The sequence below is a fragment of the Leucopleurus acutus genome (assembly GCF_964270905.1).
Source record: "Leucopleurus acutus genome assembly, chromosome: 1".
In the NCBI taxonomy this organism is placed as follows: domain Eukaryota; kingdom Metazoa; phylum Chordata; class Mammalia; order Artiodactyla; family Delphinidae; genus Leucopleurus; species Leucopleurus acutus.
The window spans coordinates 140,879,157-140,896,592 of record NC_139142.1 but is presented as its reverse complement, the minus strand read 5'-3'; the positions used below and the strand labels follow the sequence as shown (position 1 = coordinate 140,896,592).

General features: G+C 42.4%; 1 protein-coding gene across 2 annotated transcripts in view; it reads right to left on the bottom strand.

The window, feature by feature from the left end:
* Nucleotides 1-4,894: 4,894 nt before the first annotated feature.
* BBS4 (Bardet-Biedl syndrome 4) overlaps nucleotides 4,895-17,436 on the bottom strand; it is a 66,556-nt gene continuing 54,014 nt past the window's right edge. Inside the window, exons 8-16 of one of the 2 annotated variants that reach the window (XM_082862836.1) lie at nucleotides 15,844-15,971; nucleotides 13,251-13,305; nucleotides 12,202-12,270; nucleotides 11,105-11,257; nucleotides 10,842-11,013; nucleotides 9,100-9,169; nucleotides 8,332-8,473; nucleotides 7,575-7,776; nucleotides 4,895-7,025 (exon numbers count right to left, since the gene is read on the bottom strand). In XM_082862836.1, the coding sequence (XP_082718962.1) occupies nucleotides 6,916-7,025; nucleotides 7,575-7,776; nucleotides 8,332-8,473; nucleotides 9,100-9,169; nucleotides 10,842-11,013; nucleotides 11,105-11,257; nucleotides 12,202-12,270; nucleotides 13,251-13,305; nucleotides 15,844-15,971 (1,101 nt within the window). In that variant the 3' untranslated portion in view covers nucleotides 4,895-6,915. The remainder of the gene's footprint in view (nucleotides 7,026-7,574; nucleotides 7,777-8,331; nucleotides 8,474-9,099; nucleotides 9,170-10,841; nucleotides 11,014-11,104; nucleotides 11,258-12,201; nucleotides 12,271-13,250; nucleotides 13,306-15,843; nucleotides 15,972-17,436) is intronic. The other variant, XM_082862837.1, reaches the window with a different exon arrangement.

The following is a 17,436-nucleotide window of genomic DNA, read 5'->3' as shown; positions in this document are numbered from 1 at the left end:
AATTCAAAGCAAGTAGCTTATTAAGAAAATCTCTGGCTGCTACCTCATCAGTCTGCCTTGAAGCTCAATTAAACATAATTAAACCACTTCCTAGTCTATTTTTAGAAAAGCTTAAGTGAGAAGAGATTTCTATTTTCCCAAGAAGAGTTAGAATAACTCATCACTTACGTTCTAAACCTAAGCAGCAGTGTTCTCCATGTGACCTTTTTCTTACAGGCAGCCCCTGTCCTTAGCATATTCTCAACATTTCTCCAGTTTTCACTGGTGATGTCGAGGAAGGCGTTCAGGAGACGTGGGCAGCATGTACCTCAGAGCAGTGTTTTTCAAAAGGTGGGTTTTGAACGATTAATCATTACTAAATCAACTTGGTGTTTATAGAAAGTATCAAAATGCATCATACATTATGGGGATAATTATTTTAAGTATTATTTTGTAAAACTTTCTGTATTCCTGAATGTGTGTGTGTAGATATGAATATACATGCATCCCTCTGTGAACACCCCACCTTGTTGAGAAGTAGGCTAAGCTTTGGAAGTAAGATTAACTGGGCTGTATCACCCAGGACAGACAGGTGGAGGCAGAAGTGAGTTGGAAAGGCAGGAGAAACAAGAGGTGGAGCTTCAGGCCCCTTTGGTTTGAATTATATTTTACAGAGAGCTCCATGTATGATTTTATATGAAGAAGAAAAGCTTGAAAATCCCCTATACTGGAAAGGGTGCCCGGTGAAAAATGATCCTTCCTAAAAATGTTCTAACACTCTTGCATTCCCTTGAAATTGATTTAACACCCAGGGAAAAGCTGCAGCACACAAAACACTGTCAGGAGATAAGAATTCAGCCAAAAATCAGTAATATTTATTGCGCAGATTTAGTTTGCATTTTATTCTCTTACTCTGTCAAGTTTGAGTGGGGCAGAGGTAATTATTTCATCAGCAGAAGAAATTCAAATTCTGTGCAGAGTTTGAGGTGGTGAGTATTGTATGACATTGGACAAGGTACCTTTCCTGAGCCTCATTTTTCCTCATCTGTAAAACTGGGCTAATAATGGTCCTTACCTTCGTAGGGTTCTTAATTAAAGAGGAATGCGGAGCAAAGTATTAGCACAGTATGTGGCAATGTATATAAAAGTTTAATAACTGTCAGTTACTAAACTGAACAGGCAATTTTCTGGGTGTCTTTAGGACTACTGAAAATCATTGAAAAGTTACCACAATGATAATTTAACATTTTGTTTTTTGCTCTTTCTTTAGGTAAAGATTTTCAAACAGTGAAACTACAAATTTTAAGTCCATTTGGTAAGTTTTGAGAAAAGTATATACCTATCTAACCCAAGTGCCTATCCAGATACAGAATGCTTCCATCATCTCAGATAGGTCCCTCAGGCTACTTCCAAGTTATACTCAGCCTCACCCTCAACCCCAGCCCCCTGAAGCACCCACTATAATCTTTTTCACCATAAATTAGTTTTGCCTGTTCTGGAACTTCATAGAAATGGAATCATACAGTATTTAGTCCTTTTGTATAAAGCTCTTTCCTTCAGTTTTTTTTTTTAATGTCTCCTCACTGATTTTTTTTTAAATTTTTGTTGAAATATAGTTATTTACAATGTTGTGTTCGTTTCAGGTATACAGCAGAGTGATACATTCTCTTCCATTATAGGTTATTACAGAATACTCAGTAGAGTTCCCTGTGCTATACAGTAGGTCCTTGTTGATTATCTATTTTATATTTAGTAGTGTGTATATTTTAATTCCAAACTCCTAATTTATCTCCCCCCCTTCCCCTTTGGTAACCGTAAGTTTGTTTTCTATGTCTGTGAGTCTTTCTGTTTTGTAAATAAGTTTATTTGTATCAGTTTTTTAGATTCCCCATATAAGCAGTATCATATATTTGTCTTTGTCTGGCTTGCTTCACTTAGTATGGTAATCTCTAGGTCCATCCATGTTGCTGCAAATGGCATTATTTCATTCTTTTTAATGGCTGAGTAATATTCCATTGTGCATATGTACCACATCTTCATTATCCATTCACCTGTCAATGGACATTTAGGTTGCTTCCATATCTTGGCTATTGTAAATCATGCTGCAATGAATGAACACTGAGGTGCATGTACCTTTTCGAATTATGGTTTTCTCTGGATATATGCCCAGGAGTGGGATTGCAGGATCATATGGTAGCTCTACTTTTAGTTTTTTAAGGAACCTCCATACTGTTCTCCATAGTGGCTGTATCAATTTACTTTCCCACCAGTAGTGCAAGAGGGTTCCCTTTTCTCCACACCCTCTTCAGCATTTGTTATTTGTAGACTTTTTGATGTTGGCCATTCTGACTGTTGTGAGGTGATACCTCATTGTAGTTTTGATTTGAATTTCTCTAATTAGCGATGTTGAGCATCTTTTCACATGCCTTTTGGCCATCTGTATGTCTTGTTTGGAAAAATGTCTTTTGATCTTCTGCCCATTTTTTGATTGGGTTGTTTGGGGGGTTTTTTTGATATTGAGCTGTTATGAGATGTTTGTGTATTTTGGAAATTAACCCCTTTTCAGTTGCATCGTTTGCAAATACTTTCTCCCATTCTGTAGTTTTGTCTTTTCGTTTTGTTTATGGTTTCCTTTGCTGTGTGGAAGCTTTTAAGTTTAATTAGGTCCCATTTGTTTATTTTTGTTTTTATTTCCATTACTCTAGGAGACAGATCCAAAAAGATATTGCTGCAATTTATGTCGAAGAGTGCTCTGCTTATGTTTTCCTCTAGGAGTTTTATAGTATCCAGTCTTACATTTAGGTCTTTAATCCATTTTGAGTTTATTTTTGTTGTGTTAGAGAATGTTCTAATTTCACTCTTTCACATGTAGCTGTCCAGTTTTCCCAGCACCACTTATCGAAGAGACTTTCTTTTCTCCATTGTATATTCTTGCCTCCTTTGTGGTAGATTAATTGATCATAAGTGCATGGGTTTATTTCTGGGCCTTCTATCCTGGTCCATTGATCTATATTTATGTTTTTGTGCCAGTACCATACTGTTTTAATTACTGTAGCTGTAAAAACCCTTTTCGTTCAGCACAATGCTTTTGAGATTATGTTGTTGCATGCAGTTTGTTGCCTTTTGTGGCTAAATAGTATTCCACTGTGAATATGGTGTTTCCGTTTGGGGCTTTTATGAATAATGTTATCGACAAGTCTGTGTGGGCATTTTCCTTCCTCTTGGGTAATACATGGGAGTAGAATTGCTGGGAAGAATGTGTATCATGAGATAAGTGACAGACCCTTCTCCAAAGCGGATGGCCCATTTTACACTCCCACCAATGATGCATGACAGTTCTGGTTGCTTCTTGTTCTTGCCAGTATTTAGAGTTGTCAGTGTTTAATTTTAGCCATTTTGATGTGTACACAGTGGTATTTCATTGTGGTTTTATTTTGCGTTTCCTTGATGATGGACAATGAGCATGTTGTCACATGCTTACTGGCCTTTCATGTATCTTTGTGAGGTGTCCAAATTTTTTGCCCATTTTTTTTTTCATTTGGTTTGTGTATGTTGTTGTTTGGGTTATTAGTTTTTATATTATTGAGTTGTAGGAGTTTTTTATATTTTCTGGATATAAGTCCTTTGTCAGATGTATCTTGTGAATATATTCTCAATCTGTAGATTGAACCTTCATTTTCTTCATGGCATAATGGGAAGTTCTTGATCCTGTTTTTTAAAAATTTTTGTAAGACTGGATTTAGTAGAATTCACTGGTGAAATCATCTGAGCCAAGAGTTTGCTTAGGGTAGCATTTGATTTATAGATTCAATTCCTTTGATCGGACCTATGAGGCCTTTACATTTCATCTTGTTTCAGTTTGGGTATGTTGCATTTTTCAAAGATTTTGTGTATTACATCCAAGTTGTTTTATTATCATAAAATTTTTCATAACATTCCTTTATCTTTTCCATGTTGTAAAGGACCTGTAATGCTATCCCCTCTTTCATTCCTGATATGGGTAATTTGTCTCCTCTTTTTTCCCTTCATCAGTTTAGCTAGGGATTTGTCCATTTTTGTGCGTGTGTTTTTTCATAGAACTTTCAGCTTCTTAGATTTTTCTTTAGTATTTTCTGTACTTTGGGTTTATTTTGCTTTTTTTTAGCTTAAGGTAGAAACCTTTATCAGTGATTTTCTACCTTTCATTTGTTCTAATAGAAGCATTTATAGCCCTAAGTTTCCTTGTAAGCACAGCTCTTAACCGAACCCTACAAATTGTTTTCATTATTCAGTTCAAAATATTTTCTAATTTCTCTTTTGATTTCTTCCTTATTACAAGTATGTGTGTTTAATTTCCAAATATGTAGGTTTTCTAGATATCATTATTAATTTCTAATACAATTTCATTGTGTATAGAGAACATATTCTGGAAATTTCAATCTGTTGACTTTTGAGACTTATTTTATGGCCCAGTATTTGGTCTGTCTTGCTAAATGTATTATGTGCACTTGCAAAGAATGTATTTTCTACAGTTACTGCTTGTAGTGTTCTATAAATGTCAACAGGAATTGACAAGCTGGCCAATATGTCCTTTTACACTTTTTGTCTAATTAATTCTATCAATTGCTGAAAGAAAAAGTGCTAACATATCCAACTATGATCGTGGATTAAATTCTATCAATTTTTACTTGATGTACTGTGAAGTAATGTTAGTTGCGTACATATTTATGGTTTTCTACTGAATTGACTTTATCATTATGAAATGCCCCCCTTTATTTCTGGTCACACCCCTTGTTTTGAAGCCTACTTTATCTAACATTAATATAGTACTAGGCTTTTTTATCCTTTCTGTGTTCTGTTTGTTTGTTTGGCGGTACGCGGGCCTCTCACTGCTGTGGCCTCTCCCGTTGCGGAGCACAGGCTCTGGACGCGCAGGCTCAGCGGCCATGGCTCACGGGCCCAGCCGCTCCACGGCATGTGGGCTCCTCCCGGACTGGGGCACGAACGCCTGTCCCCTGCATCGGCAGGTGGACTCTCAACCACCACGCCACCAGGTAAGCCCCTCTGTGCTTTTCAACTGACATGTTTAGTCCACTTACATTTTTAAGTCTAATTACATTTTAATGTAGTTATTGACATGACTGGATTTACATTTAACATTTTGCTATTTATTTTCTCCTTGTTCCATCTGTTTTTTTACCCCCCTCTCTACTGTCTTTTTATTGGGTTGGCCAAAAAGTTCCTTTGGTTTTTAAGTAAAAAGATGCATTTTTCATTTTCACCAAGAACTTTATTGAACAACGTAGTCACTGTTTTCTTCCACTACCTTCTGCCATTTTTCAGGCAACTTCATAATTCCATCTTCCCAAAACTTTTTATCTTTTTGAGTAAAGAACTGTTCCAGGTGCCTTTTACAGTCTTCCAGCTAAGGGCTACTAGAGCTGTCTTACAGAAAAAAAAAAAAAAACTTTTTGGCCAACCCAATAGCTGTGCTTCTTTGCATCTTTTTAATGGTTACTCTAGGGATTATAATATACAGCCTTAACTTTTCACAAACTATTTAGGATTAGTTTTGTACCATATCATGTGAAATATAAAAACCTTTCAACCATAAGTTTCCATATACCCCCTTGTCCTTTAGTTATAATGTTATAATTTTTACTTGGAACAGTTATGTGTATTTTTTTTTAATTAAACCAAGATAGTATTTTACATTTACCCACTGGTTTATATTTGTTGTCTGTGGGAGGATTGGTCCATTGTGAGCTACTCTCTATTATCAGACAATAGGGGTTTTTCCTTAAGAACAAAATGATCATTGTAATCATACACTCCAAAATTTTACTTCGTTTTGTACTAATATTATTCAGTAAGAAGAACACTTTTCCCGTTGCTAGTTCATACTTCCGCTTTCTTGCCTCTAATATGAGCCATCTAAAGCCATGTCTGTATCTGTAACTGTGTACTTGGTCTCATTTTTCTAATTGTCATGTAATTTTCCTGTGATGACATGAGCAACTCCCATACTAGGAATTAGAATAGCTCCTTTCTCAACAGAGTGAATGAGAGACTGCAAATCCACAAGCCCCAAAGACTGGGCAGGTACAAGGTTCTTTTAAAAAGTTTTTTTTTGTGATACCTCATTTTTATACCTGAATAACTTTCCCCAAAGGGATGATACATAATCCTTATTCTGAAAAGCATCTATAGATATAATGTATTGATAACATCTGGTCAGTGATATCATTGATTGTCAAATAAAAATTCCTCAGTTAAGCAGTGCTTCCTTTTTTTAAATCCTTGGTGCTGACACCAGACCAGCCCTTTACTTCTTTTCATCCTGACATGGTCTGGCTCTACACTCTGACCTCTCAAGAACAAGATATAGGGACTTGTTCTGGATGCTCTTGGGCAAGTGCATACTCAGTAGCCTGGGCCTCAATTTAAAGAGCTCGTTTCATCATTTTTTTTTTCTTTTAGACTATCAATCAGAGCTGGATTATTAATCAAAGATTTGTGTTTGCTTCAGTGGCTGATATACCACACAGCCCAAGGATCAACTGAGCTAAGACAAGGCTTTGTCATGACAGGACTGCTGCACGGAGGTCTGTCTCAGACTTTCCTTCCACAAAGGAAGGGGTCCGCCAGCCAAGAGAAACTCCTTTCCAACACAGATGCATCACATGCCCTGCTGGCTCTTGGAACTACATACATAGAGCCGAAGCCTTGCTCTCAATTCTTCGGGAACCTGTCTGGGCCATCTTCTCGCTCGTTTCTGGCTGACGGGGCAGCAGGGGCTGCGCAGGCCTCAGCCTCCTTGTGATCATCGTAACACGTTCTGCGTTCCAGCTCATGATGCCCAGGGAACGTGCTGGCCTCCGTGCTGCCTGTCACGGGACCTATCCTAATCTGGAACATCCTCGCCCAAGAAACGCCAACTCTCGGCTCATCCTACACCTATTTTTCTCTTATTTGTGCTGATGCTTCAGTTGGTTGCGCTTCCACAGTGGGCTCTGGCTCCAGAGGAAGAGATGGTGGCTTTGTGAGCTGGGATGTTCCTCCGACACCTAGTAACAAAACAAACAGCTTGAATTCTCAGTTCCATGGTTCCAGAAGAAATCAATATTTTCACTGTCAAGTTTCAAGAAAAAAACCCCATATTTTCTGAGACTAGTGGGACTGTGGCGTATCTGGGCAGTTGTGAAGGAAGAACATAACTGAAGAAATAAAGCAACAGTCAAGTGTGCCTTCAGTGACCTTATAAAAGAAATGTTTAATTACCTGCACCATGCTGACTTATAATAAGGCAGTGAGAATTAAAGTGAGACTACATAACGAAAGGTGCTGCAATGTATTTCTAAAGCTGAATATTGTAAAGACCCAGTGTACCGACATCCAGCTAAGCCTGCCAGTAGCTGTTAACTTTTACACAAATTGCCTTAAGGAAACAAGTGACAGTTCGGCCACCCTTGGGCTTTTTCCCCCTTCTAGGCAGCACTACGTTGGATGTGTCCTGAGTCTGAAAAGCACAAGCCTCATTCCAAGGCTGTAATCTCTTTGCAGGCACATGTGGCTTGTACCCACAGGTCTTCATATAGCTGTGTGTAGCTTCCTACCTGAGGGGAGCTTCCTATACGCGGCTGCTGAAGACATTGCCTGTCCTAGAGCTTGATTAGAACCCAGAGGCTGCTGGAAACTGGCGGCTTTACTGGTTGAAGTGGTCCGCTGCTTTGATTTGGGATCTTTAACTGGTTTAGTCCAGACCAGTGCCTCCCCGACCTGGAGAGCAGCTCCCAACTTCTGGGCCGTCTCCACCATCTTGTGCCCAAGTGGGAAGGAAAAAAAAAAAGAGTCACAGGGCTGACCGGCAGAGACAAGCCTCATCCCAGGTCTTCAGCAGGCAGGTGGGGATTAGCTGAAATAGTGTCTGCTGTACTAGCATTTGAGGGAGGAAACACTTACTGCAAAGAAATCATTCTCAAACAGCAGAGACCACATTGCCCTGAGTGGATGGCAAGGGAGTTCTTTAAAGGCTCTCAAACCCAACAATTCAAGTTTGGTGCATTGTTGGACTAAATTCCTGCCTTTCCTATGTGAGGAGAATGGGAGGAAGCTACAAAGAGACATAATACAACTCATTTGAGCTGAGGTCTATCAATAATAGATATAACTCAGTAAGCCTGAATTTCCTCTTATTATTTTCGTCCAGGAAAGTTTCTTCTCAAGCTGTTCTTAATTGAAGAATTCATGCCACTAGGAATGTCTAAGCCAAAACAGGCATGAGCCTATATAACACCTTATATTTGGGTTATTTAGCCTTGATTCAAAAGTCTCGTGACAGCTTGCTTATGACTCCTAGGAGCTAAGGCTTACCTCCGGGTCAAATTCCAGGGAGCTGCTGTCCTTGAGTAGGTTGACTTTCTTCTCCATCTCCTGGTACTGGGCCAGGGCGCCCCTCTCCTCTCCCTGGTTGTACAGCAGCACAGCATAGTTCAGGTTTACCAAAGGATTACACCTGTGCAAACAGACAGCGATTCTTATGGAGCTGGGGCTTCGCAACACATGGTCACTTAGAGATCCTTCTCACTGCACAAAAATAAAACTGGCTAAGTACAGACAGCTCCACTCCACAGCAAGGTGGGGCACACACGTGTTGTGTGGACCTTTGGAGAAGAATCAGGGAATTAACTTCCCAACCAGCAAAGCAGGTACGGGGACCAAGTCTGACATCTCAGCCCTCAAAGGAGACGAAAAACAGGTCCCTACCCTGCTGCCTAACAGAGGCCAGTGGAATAAATCCCAGGAGAGTCAAGTTTATCTTAAATTAAACTGAGCCCAGAGTCCCATGTGACATTCCAGCGAGCCCACAGCTATCAACAGCCCAAGCCCACTGGCAGCTCTCTCTTTCTCTGGCCTCCTGACTACTAAGGGCTGGAAACGTTTTCTCAGAACTGAGTCAGCGTCGGGTCCTGCCGAGCCACTCTGTGCTCAGAGCCACGTCCTGCAGCACAGAGGCCCGCTGCGCACAGAGGCCCGGGGAGCGAGCAGCTGGGCTGGCTCGGCAACGCCGGGGCCGTGGCGCCACCTCGCGGCTCTGCGGCGCCCAGCCCTCCCAGCGGCGTTCCCGACAGGGCGGCTTACTTATCCAGGCGGACTGCTTCTGTGTAGGCTCTCCTGGCATTCTCTGTGTCTTCCAGGTTGGTCAGAGCCACTGCAACGAAGAAAGTGAGTGCAGTGGCTGAAGAGCCCAGCGGAGAAAACACTGGCAATGTTTCAAGACGGCAGTTCATTCAGCCGCCAAACCTAACTAACTCCTGCTGTGCCCGCCCAGCTCCTGGCACCACCGTCTGCACAGCCACTCAGCTTGGATTCCAGGTATCATCTTGTTCAACGGTCCCCTCTCCACAGTTAGTCAGCGGCTGGGTTCCATGAATTCCATTTTTTACAGCTGCTTTGGTGACACTGCCCTGGTTTAGTCGTGTCAGGCCTTCCGTTTTGTTCCCCAAGGGCACTGTCCCGCTTGCCACAGTGCAGGCTGCCAGGTATCTCGCTGACTGAGACAAATCTGACCGCATCACTGGCCTACTCAGGAATACTCACATGCTCACTGCTCTCCAGCACCCATAACCGTACCTTTAAACTTTTGTTTAGCAACAGATCACTCTCCCTTTTTAAATCAGTACTTTCTGAAAGCCTGACCTATAACCCAAACAACAGCAGAGCTGCTCTGGAAGCCCTGCCCACTCCACCTCCCCAGCTGTTCATCTACTTCTACCAGACACAAGAGGAGATCCACGAACACAGCTGGGAAAAACAGAGCCTCTGGGATCAAGTGTACAGTCCCTGTGCTGTACTCAATGGTCCTCCATACGCTGATGCCAGACTACCTCTCCTGACTCATCTCCCACCACGTTCTACAACACTATTGCCCATAATGGCCTGGTACCTCTTGCAGTTTCATGGCTGCATGTCTTTACGCAGGGACTTCTCAGCCATCCTGTACTACTGAATTCCAGCTTATCTTTTCACAACTCAGTGTGAAGATCATCTCTACTTGCGAAGTTAGAATTGCTGCTTATGCCATACAGTACAGCTATTTGTTTACATTCCTGTATCCCATTATGACTGGGCTATCTTTGTATTCAGACAGCCCCCAAGTAACCACCACTCAATTTGTTTTTGCAACCTTTCTCTTATAAATCAGAACCTCACAGTAATGACCAAAACAAACAAACAAACAAAAAAAACCCCAAAAAGACACCTGAAGACTACTGTCAATGAGAACATGGAAACTGCTTTTAGGTATACATTTCTTAACTTTAGTATACGGAGAAGTATCCTCCGGAAAGAATATTTAGTATAAGGAGAAGTATCCCCCAGAAAGAATATTTAGTCAGTACTTTTATACTGTAGAGCAACAACAGTAATAGACTAATTATATAATGACAACAAAACCAGTAGTTAACATTCATTGTGTCTAATCATGTAATCCTTTCATCAACCCTATGAGATACAGCTAGTAAGTAGTAGAGGCAGGACCCTACCTAAAGCCCAAGATCTTAACACCTGCTGATAACTGGAGCTTGGCTGGATTCAATATATGAACTGTCATGGGAAAACCACTGTTAAAAGATGAACTAGAGACGAACCTGATTGAACCTGCTGGTCTCTGAGTGAAATTCCCCTAAGTGAGAAGCAACAAGGTGCTTTGTCATCTTTTTCTTTCATATTTCTTCAAACTCCAGGACAGTAATCCAGATTCCTATGGGATCTGCAAGGGAATGGCTTCTATGGGACATTTAACCACTGGCCTCCTGTGATTCTAATTCATTTTTCCCTGAGTACAGACTGCGAAAGGGGTTCTTCACACAAATGTCTCTTACCAGCCAAGAGCATGTAGAGCTCCCCCATCTTTGGCTGGAAGTTGATGGCTGCACTGAGAAAATGGAAGGCTGATGCATACTGCTGCATAGTCAAGTGGACGAGGCCCAGATTATACAGAATCTTCCAATCGAAGGGTGCCAAGTAGTTGGCTCGTTTCAGGCAGCTGATAGCCTGGAGGAGAGAGCAGGCACTCGGTGAGAGGCTGGGGCAAGCTGGCAGAACCAGTAATGAACACAAACCAAGAAAATGAGGAGACACTCACTGCCACGTATTTCTTCTTGCCAAAGAAACACATTCCAATGTTATTCCAGAGTGGAGGACTTTCTGGAACAGCACAAGCTACAATTCTGTATTTGGTGAGGGCAACATCAAAGTCCCCATGGGTCTGCATCATGCTGCCTGCTGCCAAGATGGCCTGAAAACATGGGATATGGAAAGTTGGTAATTCAGTCATTCCCAAAAGGCTGTTGCAGTGAAGTAGCCTTCCTGAGTGTAGATACTCAGCAGGCCCATCAGCACTGGTGGGACTGAAAAGCTTCCTCCAGGGACCTATATACTATATCCAAGCTATTGGAACAGACGCTCATGAAGAACACTCCCGCACCCCACGTTGGCTCTCTTCGGCATAATACAGAAAAGTCACTGACTTTACCCAGCTTATTTCTTTCCTACTGGTGGCCAGGGAAGTCACTATTTCAGAGTATCAGGGCCCTGTAAGTAAAAAGCACCTTTAACCTGTTCCCTACAGCCCCTACTTGGTACACCAAGTGCTCTAGACAACTCAGGTGCACCTGTCTTTGGCCACGAAGGTACAGCTCCTTCTGCCACAGGGCAGAGGGTGAGTCAGCCTTAGGCTTCACTGATGAAGCTTTTCATGTCTCTAAGGAAAAGGGTTAAGGTGGGGTGCTACGTCAGGCTACTACAACTTCCAAGATAGGACTGAGTCTGTACTGTTAACCGCCGGTTTTGCTGCATCTCCCTCAGTGATGCACATCCACATGATGATCTCCTCCTCCCCAAAGTCGTATCAGGAATCAAGTCATTTCAGCAGATTTATTTCTGACAGTAGTTATAGAGGCTCTGCCAACTTCCTAAGTAACATATAAAACTTTACCAGCACTACAGTTTTGCTTTCTGCATAAGTTAACAGGCCCAATATAACAAATGTGCTCTTTTAGAAGATAAGAAGCAGAGCACTGACACTTTACAGTATTTTCAAATGAGAGCCACATTTATTTATAACTTTTCTAAGGAAAAAGTACTTTCTCAGATATACAGAACGCTTTCTAGGGCCAGATCACCTCTAAGAGTGGTGGGACCATCTGTGTGAAGGCTCTGGGGTTTGACAGCCTGCAGTACCTTGTAGTTGGTGGGGTCGTAAGTCAGTGCATTTCCAAGATGTTCAAATGCCTTCTGGTAAATGCCAAGCTTGGGAAAAAGCAAAAGCCAGAGAATTATTACACTGGGGGGACGGTAGTTAAGGAGACTGGCCAAGCACACCCTCATCGGACACACCCTGACTTTTCCGGGTTCTTCGGACAGAAAAAGAGCTACAGATACCGGATTCTTAAAAGAGGAAATTAAGATCCCCACGTTTGTTTTCCCTCCTGTTTTGTTGATTTGTCCCCTGATAAGGTCAGAGTAGCTGTTTGCCAGGAACAGCCTCTGCCACACTAGCGCTGTTCCACCCAAGGCCTCTTGGCAGGAAATGGGCTGGTTCGCCGCATCTCCCCTGGGGCCAGCCTCCCAAGCCAGAGCCCGGGAAGGCCCAGGGTTAAGCTCCTTTGAAAGAAAACTGAAACAAACGAAAAGGCCACCACAAAGGCAGGGCTGGAGGCAGGATCAGCTAAGAGGGGAACCTGGGGCTTCGATGGGGTGTGTGGGGCAGGGAGAAGCCCTGACGGATCCCTGGGTCCCAGGGCCTCAGGCAGACACAGAACAGCGATGGGGCCAAGAGAATCCCACCCACACTCGGGAATGTGGAGGGGAGAGGAGACTTTTTATTCTAGACCATGCTTTGCCTTCTCTCTTTTCTAGAGGACGTGGCTGGGAAGAAGGAACAACAGGAATGGCCTCTGCCCCAAAGCCCTAGCGGTACCACAGCTTCTCCTCCCACCACAAAATGCCAGCCCCTCTGACCCCAGTTATTTCTCGTATGTGTTCCTGCCTTGGTTGGATAAGAACTGTAATTGCACTAGGCTCAAACAGATTTATTTGCTTCTGATTTGAATGCTGAAAATTAATTCCTTCAGCAGACAAAGAATATCAAATGCAGAGAGTAAAGTTCATGTCCTTCTTATGACCTTTAGTAAGTTGTGTTAAAGTAAAAATGCAGGAAAACCACAACACACACAAACCCAAAAACACTTCCAACGTCAATGCATGGATGAGCAAAGAATTCCTCTTACCTGGAGGTAGAGTAATCCTAAAGTTGTGAGAAGTTCTGTATTTTCTGGTGAGAACCTGCAACACAGAGATGCTCAGAGGGAAACAAGATGTGTATGAGAGACACTAAGATACACACATAGTAACTCACCCTTGTGCACTACCTGAGACACCACTGTGCCTCCCACTCCCCATAGGAACTCTCAGAGGGATTTGGGAATTTCCTTCCAAAGTAGGTCACCTCAACCCTAGCTACAGGGAGGATTGCTCAGCAAGAAAGAATGGGACTTGGGGGCTTCCTTGGTGGCGCAGTGGTTGAGAGTCCACCTGCCGATGCAGAGGACACGGGTTCGTGTCCTGGTCCGGGAAGATCCCACATGCCGCGGAGCGGCTGGGCCCGTGAGCCATGGCCGCTGAGCCTGCGCGTCCAGAGCCTGTGCTCCGCAACGGGAGAGGCCACAACAGTGAGAGGCCCGCGTACCGCAAAAAAAAGAAAAAAAAAAAAAGAATGGGACTTGGAACCCAGACTCCTTTCGCAGGAACTTTTCTTAGGGCCAAAGTCCTTAGAAAGAACCTATGGACTATTTTGTGCCACTGTCTTGATTACACTGATAGAATTCAAGAATAATGCCCTGTAAACCAAGTCAGTCTAGAACACACACAGTTTCAGCCCTTTCCCTCTTGTGAGATTTTTTTTTCCTGTTCTCACTGCGCTCAATGCCAGCCAGCATAATTTCCTGCGTAAGTTAGGACCCCAAGGCCCCTAACGCTCTGCTCTCCACATTAAACAAAAAGCCATACTAAACAGCCAAAGTAAAGAAGGAAGGACACATACCCGCTCTAGGAAAGAATTAGCTGTTGGCTTTGTGGAGTAAACACCGGCTTAAGTAAAAGATTATCTGCCTTTCCAATCCCTCAATGACATTTGTCTTTGTCACAAAACGAAAGCAACACTGAGCTCACATGATCTGACTACAGGATCACCAGACAGCTTCAACAGTGAAAATGACAGAAGGTGAAGAACAGTGTCTCCTGTTTCTAAGAATGAGGTAGGGTGCTGGTTACCTATGGGGAGACCAGAACCACAGGGGCCAAAGCCCCAGCCTGGGGAGGCCTGAGCTGGCCAGACAGAGCTTACTCAGTTCAACTGAGTATTCACCCTTCACTTTCTGCCATAAATACCCATCCTAATCACTTCCTCCCCCAAAGCAAGTAAGTAACTTCCATGATTCTGGTGGGTGTCCATCCCCCCACCAAAACATGACTACTGTCTCCAAAGCTGCGGGTCATAAACAATGGTTTCTATAATCTCAGTGAGGCTCCAAATGCTCAGCTGACCTGTTTTCTCCTTTGAGAATTTCAGTGACTTAAGTCCTTGACCAGCCACTAGAAGAATGTGTGAGCTAATGTAATTTATGTGAGCTAATAAGCTCAAAGAGCCAACTTACAGAATGCAGGGGTCAGGGATTAAAGCTTCCACCCAGCACCAAAGAGACTTTAACATACGCTACATGGCTTCCTTCCTACTTGTCCATATAAACTTAGCCTTTTGATGACAGAAGTCTCTTTTGTAGCTTAAACCAAAGGATTTTTATGTCTTTTCAGATATAAAACATGGTTGAAGAAAATTCCAAAAGCAGTGTTGTGACTAATATAACCAGAAAGTTACTATCATGGTAGAAGACAAAGGTAATTAACAAATTAACAGAAATCTACGTTTAGTTCAAAGTCTAATTATCAGGAGTAACAGACTTTGTGGCCTTAAACCACAGATGAGGCATTCTATTAACTGACCTAACAAATGAGACACTACAGCATTTTGCTACAGCTCTCCCACTTAAACACAAGACCCCAGACAGAAAAGACAAGATAGCATGTGTCCCTAGAAAAGAAACGCAGAACACCACACTGGGAAAGCCAGTCAGTTACATTTTCAAGGGGGGTTTGGCTGACCCTGATGATATTTTTCAAAAGCATGATATTGGTCTCAAGCTAATAAGGCCAGATCTTTATTACTCAATCAGGAGATTTCTCTCCCTAATATCCTGAAACACAAGATCTTTTATAAAGTTTAAAACCACAATGGCAGACTGCCAGCTGACTCCAAAATCTGCTCTCTCCTTCCTCCTAAGCACATCTGCCCACCTCCCTTGCAGCTAGATGTGGCCACCTCACTAATTTCGAACCACAGAATGTCAGCAGGAATGATGTGTGCGACTTCCTATTTATTCAGTACTTAGCTTCCTATACCACCTCCCCCAACCACAGCCTGGAGCACAGATGCTACAGTAAGTTAGCTGCAACCATGCAGGTGAAGGCAACAACCTAAGGAATGATGAGGAAGGAACATGGAAGGAACCTGGATCCCAGATTGATCTTGTGGAGCAAAGCTGCCCAGCTAGGCTAGACCAGCCACACTGATGGGTGAGAAAGAAACATGTCTGTCTTCCTTATTTAAACAATCGGGAGCTCTAAACCTTAGCTTAACAGTAACTCTGGCTCCTACAGCTCACAATGTGTAACAGTCACACGTGTTCTCTCTTAGACTTGGGAGTTCATGTCTGCTCCCATTTTTGTTTTAGTTTCTCGCTGCTCTAAAGGAACAGACACACTTACTCCACTGCTTTCTTGTAGATTTCGATGGCCTTGTCCAAGTCTCCCTCCAGCAAATGGATCTTGCCCAGCATTATGTAAGTCAGATCATGCCTGTTAAGATGTAGGGCATTGTGCAACTGGTCTTGTGCCTAACAAGATTGACAGAGTAAAGAGAACCAGATCACTACCGTGAAAGGACAATGACCTTGTATGGCTAATGTAAAGACAGAGCTCCTGCTATACTAATGTAGGAATATCGCCTTTCAGCAAATGCCCCACTACCCAAAAAACTAAAACATACCCAAACCGTGCTTGCTCATAGGACGGCTGGCAACATGGAGTGTCTGCCTCTAGAGCCACCTGGGAGGCTTGTACAGATGATTAAACTTTTTGAGTGTTTTCTGCTTTTTGATATTCACACCCATGACTCATATTTCGTAAGTCAAAAGGGATATCATGGTCTGCCCCAAACTCGACCCCAGCTGCACCGCTGACCAAATGCACACCCTTCCCCAGGGTGGACCTCATTTTCCTCACCAATATTTTGATGAATGAATGAATCCTCATTTATTCATTCAACATGTATTCATCGAGTGCCTGTTGCTCTAGGTACTAGTATACCAGAGCTAACGCAAGAGCTTATGTCCTCGTAGATGATGAAAAGGGCTTCGTTTAGTCCTTCACTGATTCAACAAGTATTTCTATAAATGCCAGGTACTGTATTTGCTTAGCCTGTAGGCTGTATAGTAAAATCTAAATATAATGCTTCTCCTCCATACAGGTCTGACCAAAAACCAATTCCACCTCTCCCTGGGCTCAGAATAATCCTGTGAATAGATATGTACTTTCTCAGTTCAACTGAGTATTCACCCTTCACTTTCTGCCATAAATACCCATCCTAATCACTTCCTTGTAGATGCTTGAAATATCTTCTGAAGAGAGAAAGCTCCTAACCAAATATGTAACAATGAAGATCTAGATCTGCCCAGAAAACCTAAGGGACCCACTAAATATGTATATTTTATTTACACAGATATAGGTATTACTTATTTTTATGTATCTCACAGGAGCAAAAGTTATTCTCATACCTCAACTGCTGAGGTACAGGTTTTTTTCATACCCCTGAGGGATTGATTAGGTTACATCAGTTTACAAATTGATATATATTAAACACTGTCAAATGGGTATCAACTAATTCAGATTCTCAGTCCTGTCAGCACTGGAGAAAGGAGAATAAAACTTCATAATCACTATGTGGGAGCTTTATGAAGGAAACTCTACCCAACCCCACTATCATTAACTTTTAGAGTTCTCTATAATTTCGTCTATCCCTCAATTAAGATATATACATTTTTTCCCTTATCTGAGTACCAGGGTAAGCGCAAATGTTTTATCTGATGTAAGAGCCTTAGGCACTGTAGCCTAATCACAATGAAATATAAAAATGAAACATAAAAATCTCACACGGAAAATAACCTTAAAAACAAACTCTCAGAAATCAAATCTATTTAAGATTAAAAATTCATTTCCGGGCTTCCCTGGTGGCACAGTGGTTGAGAGTCCGCCTGCCGATGCAGGGGACGCGGGTTTGTGCCAGTCCGGGAAGATCCCACA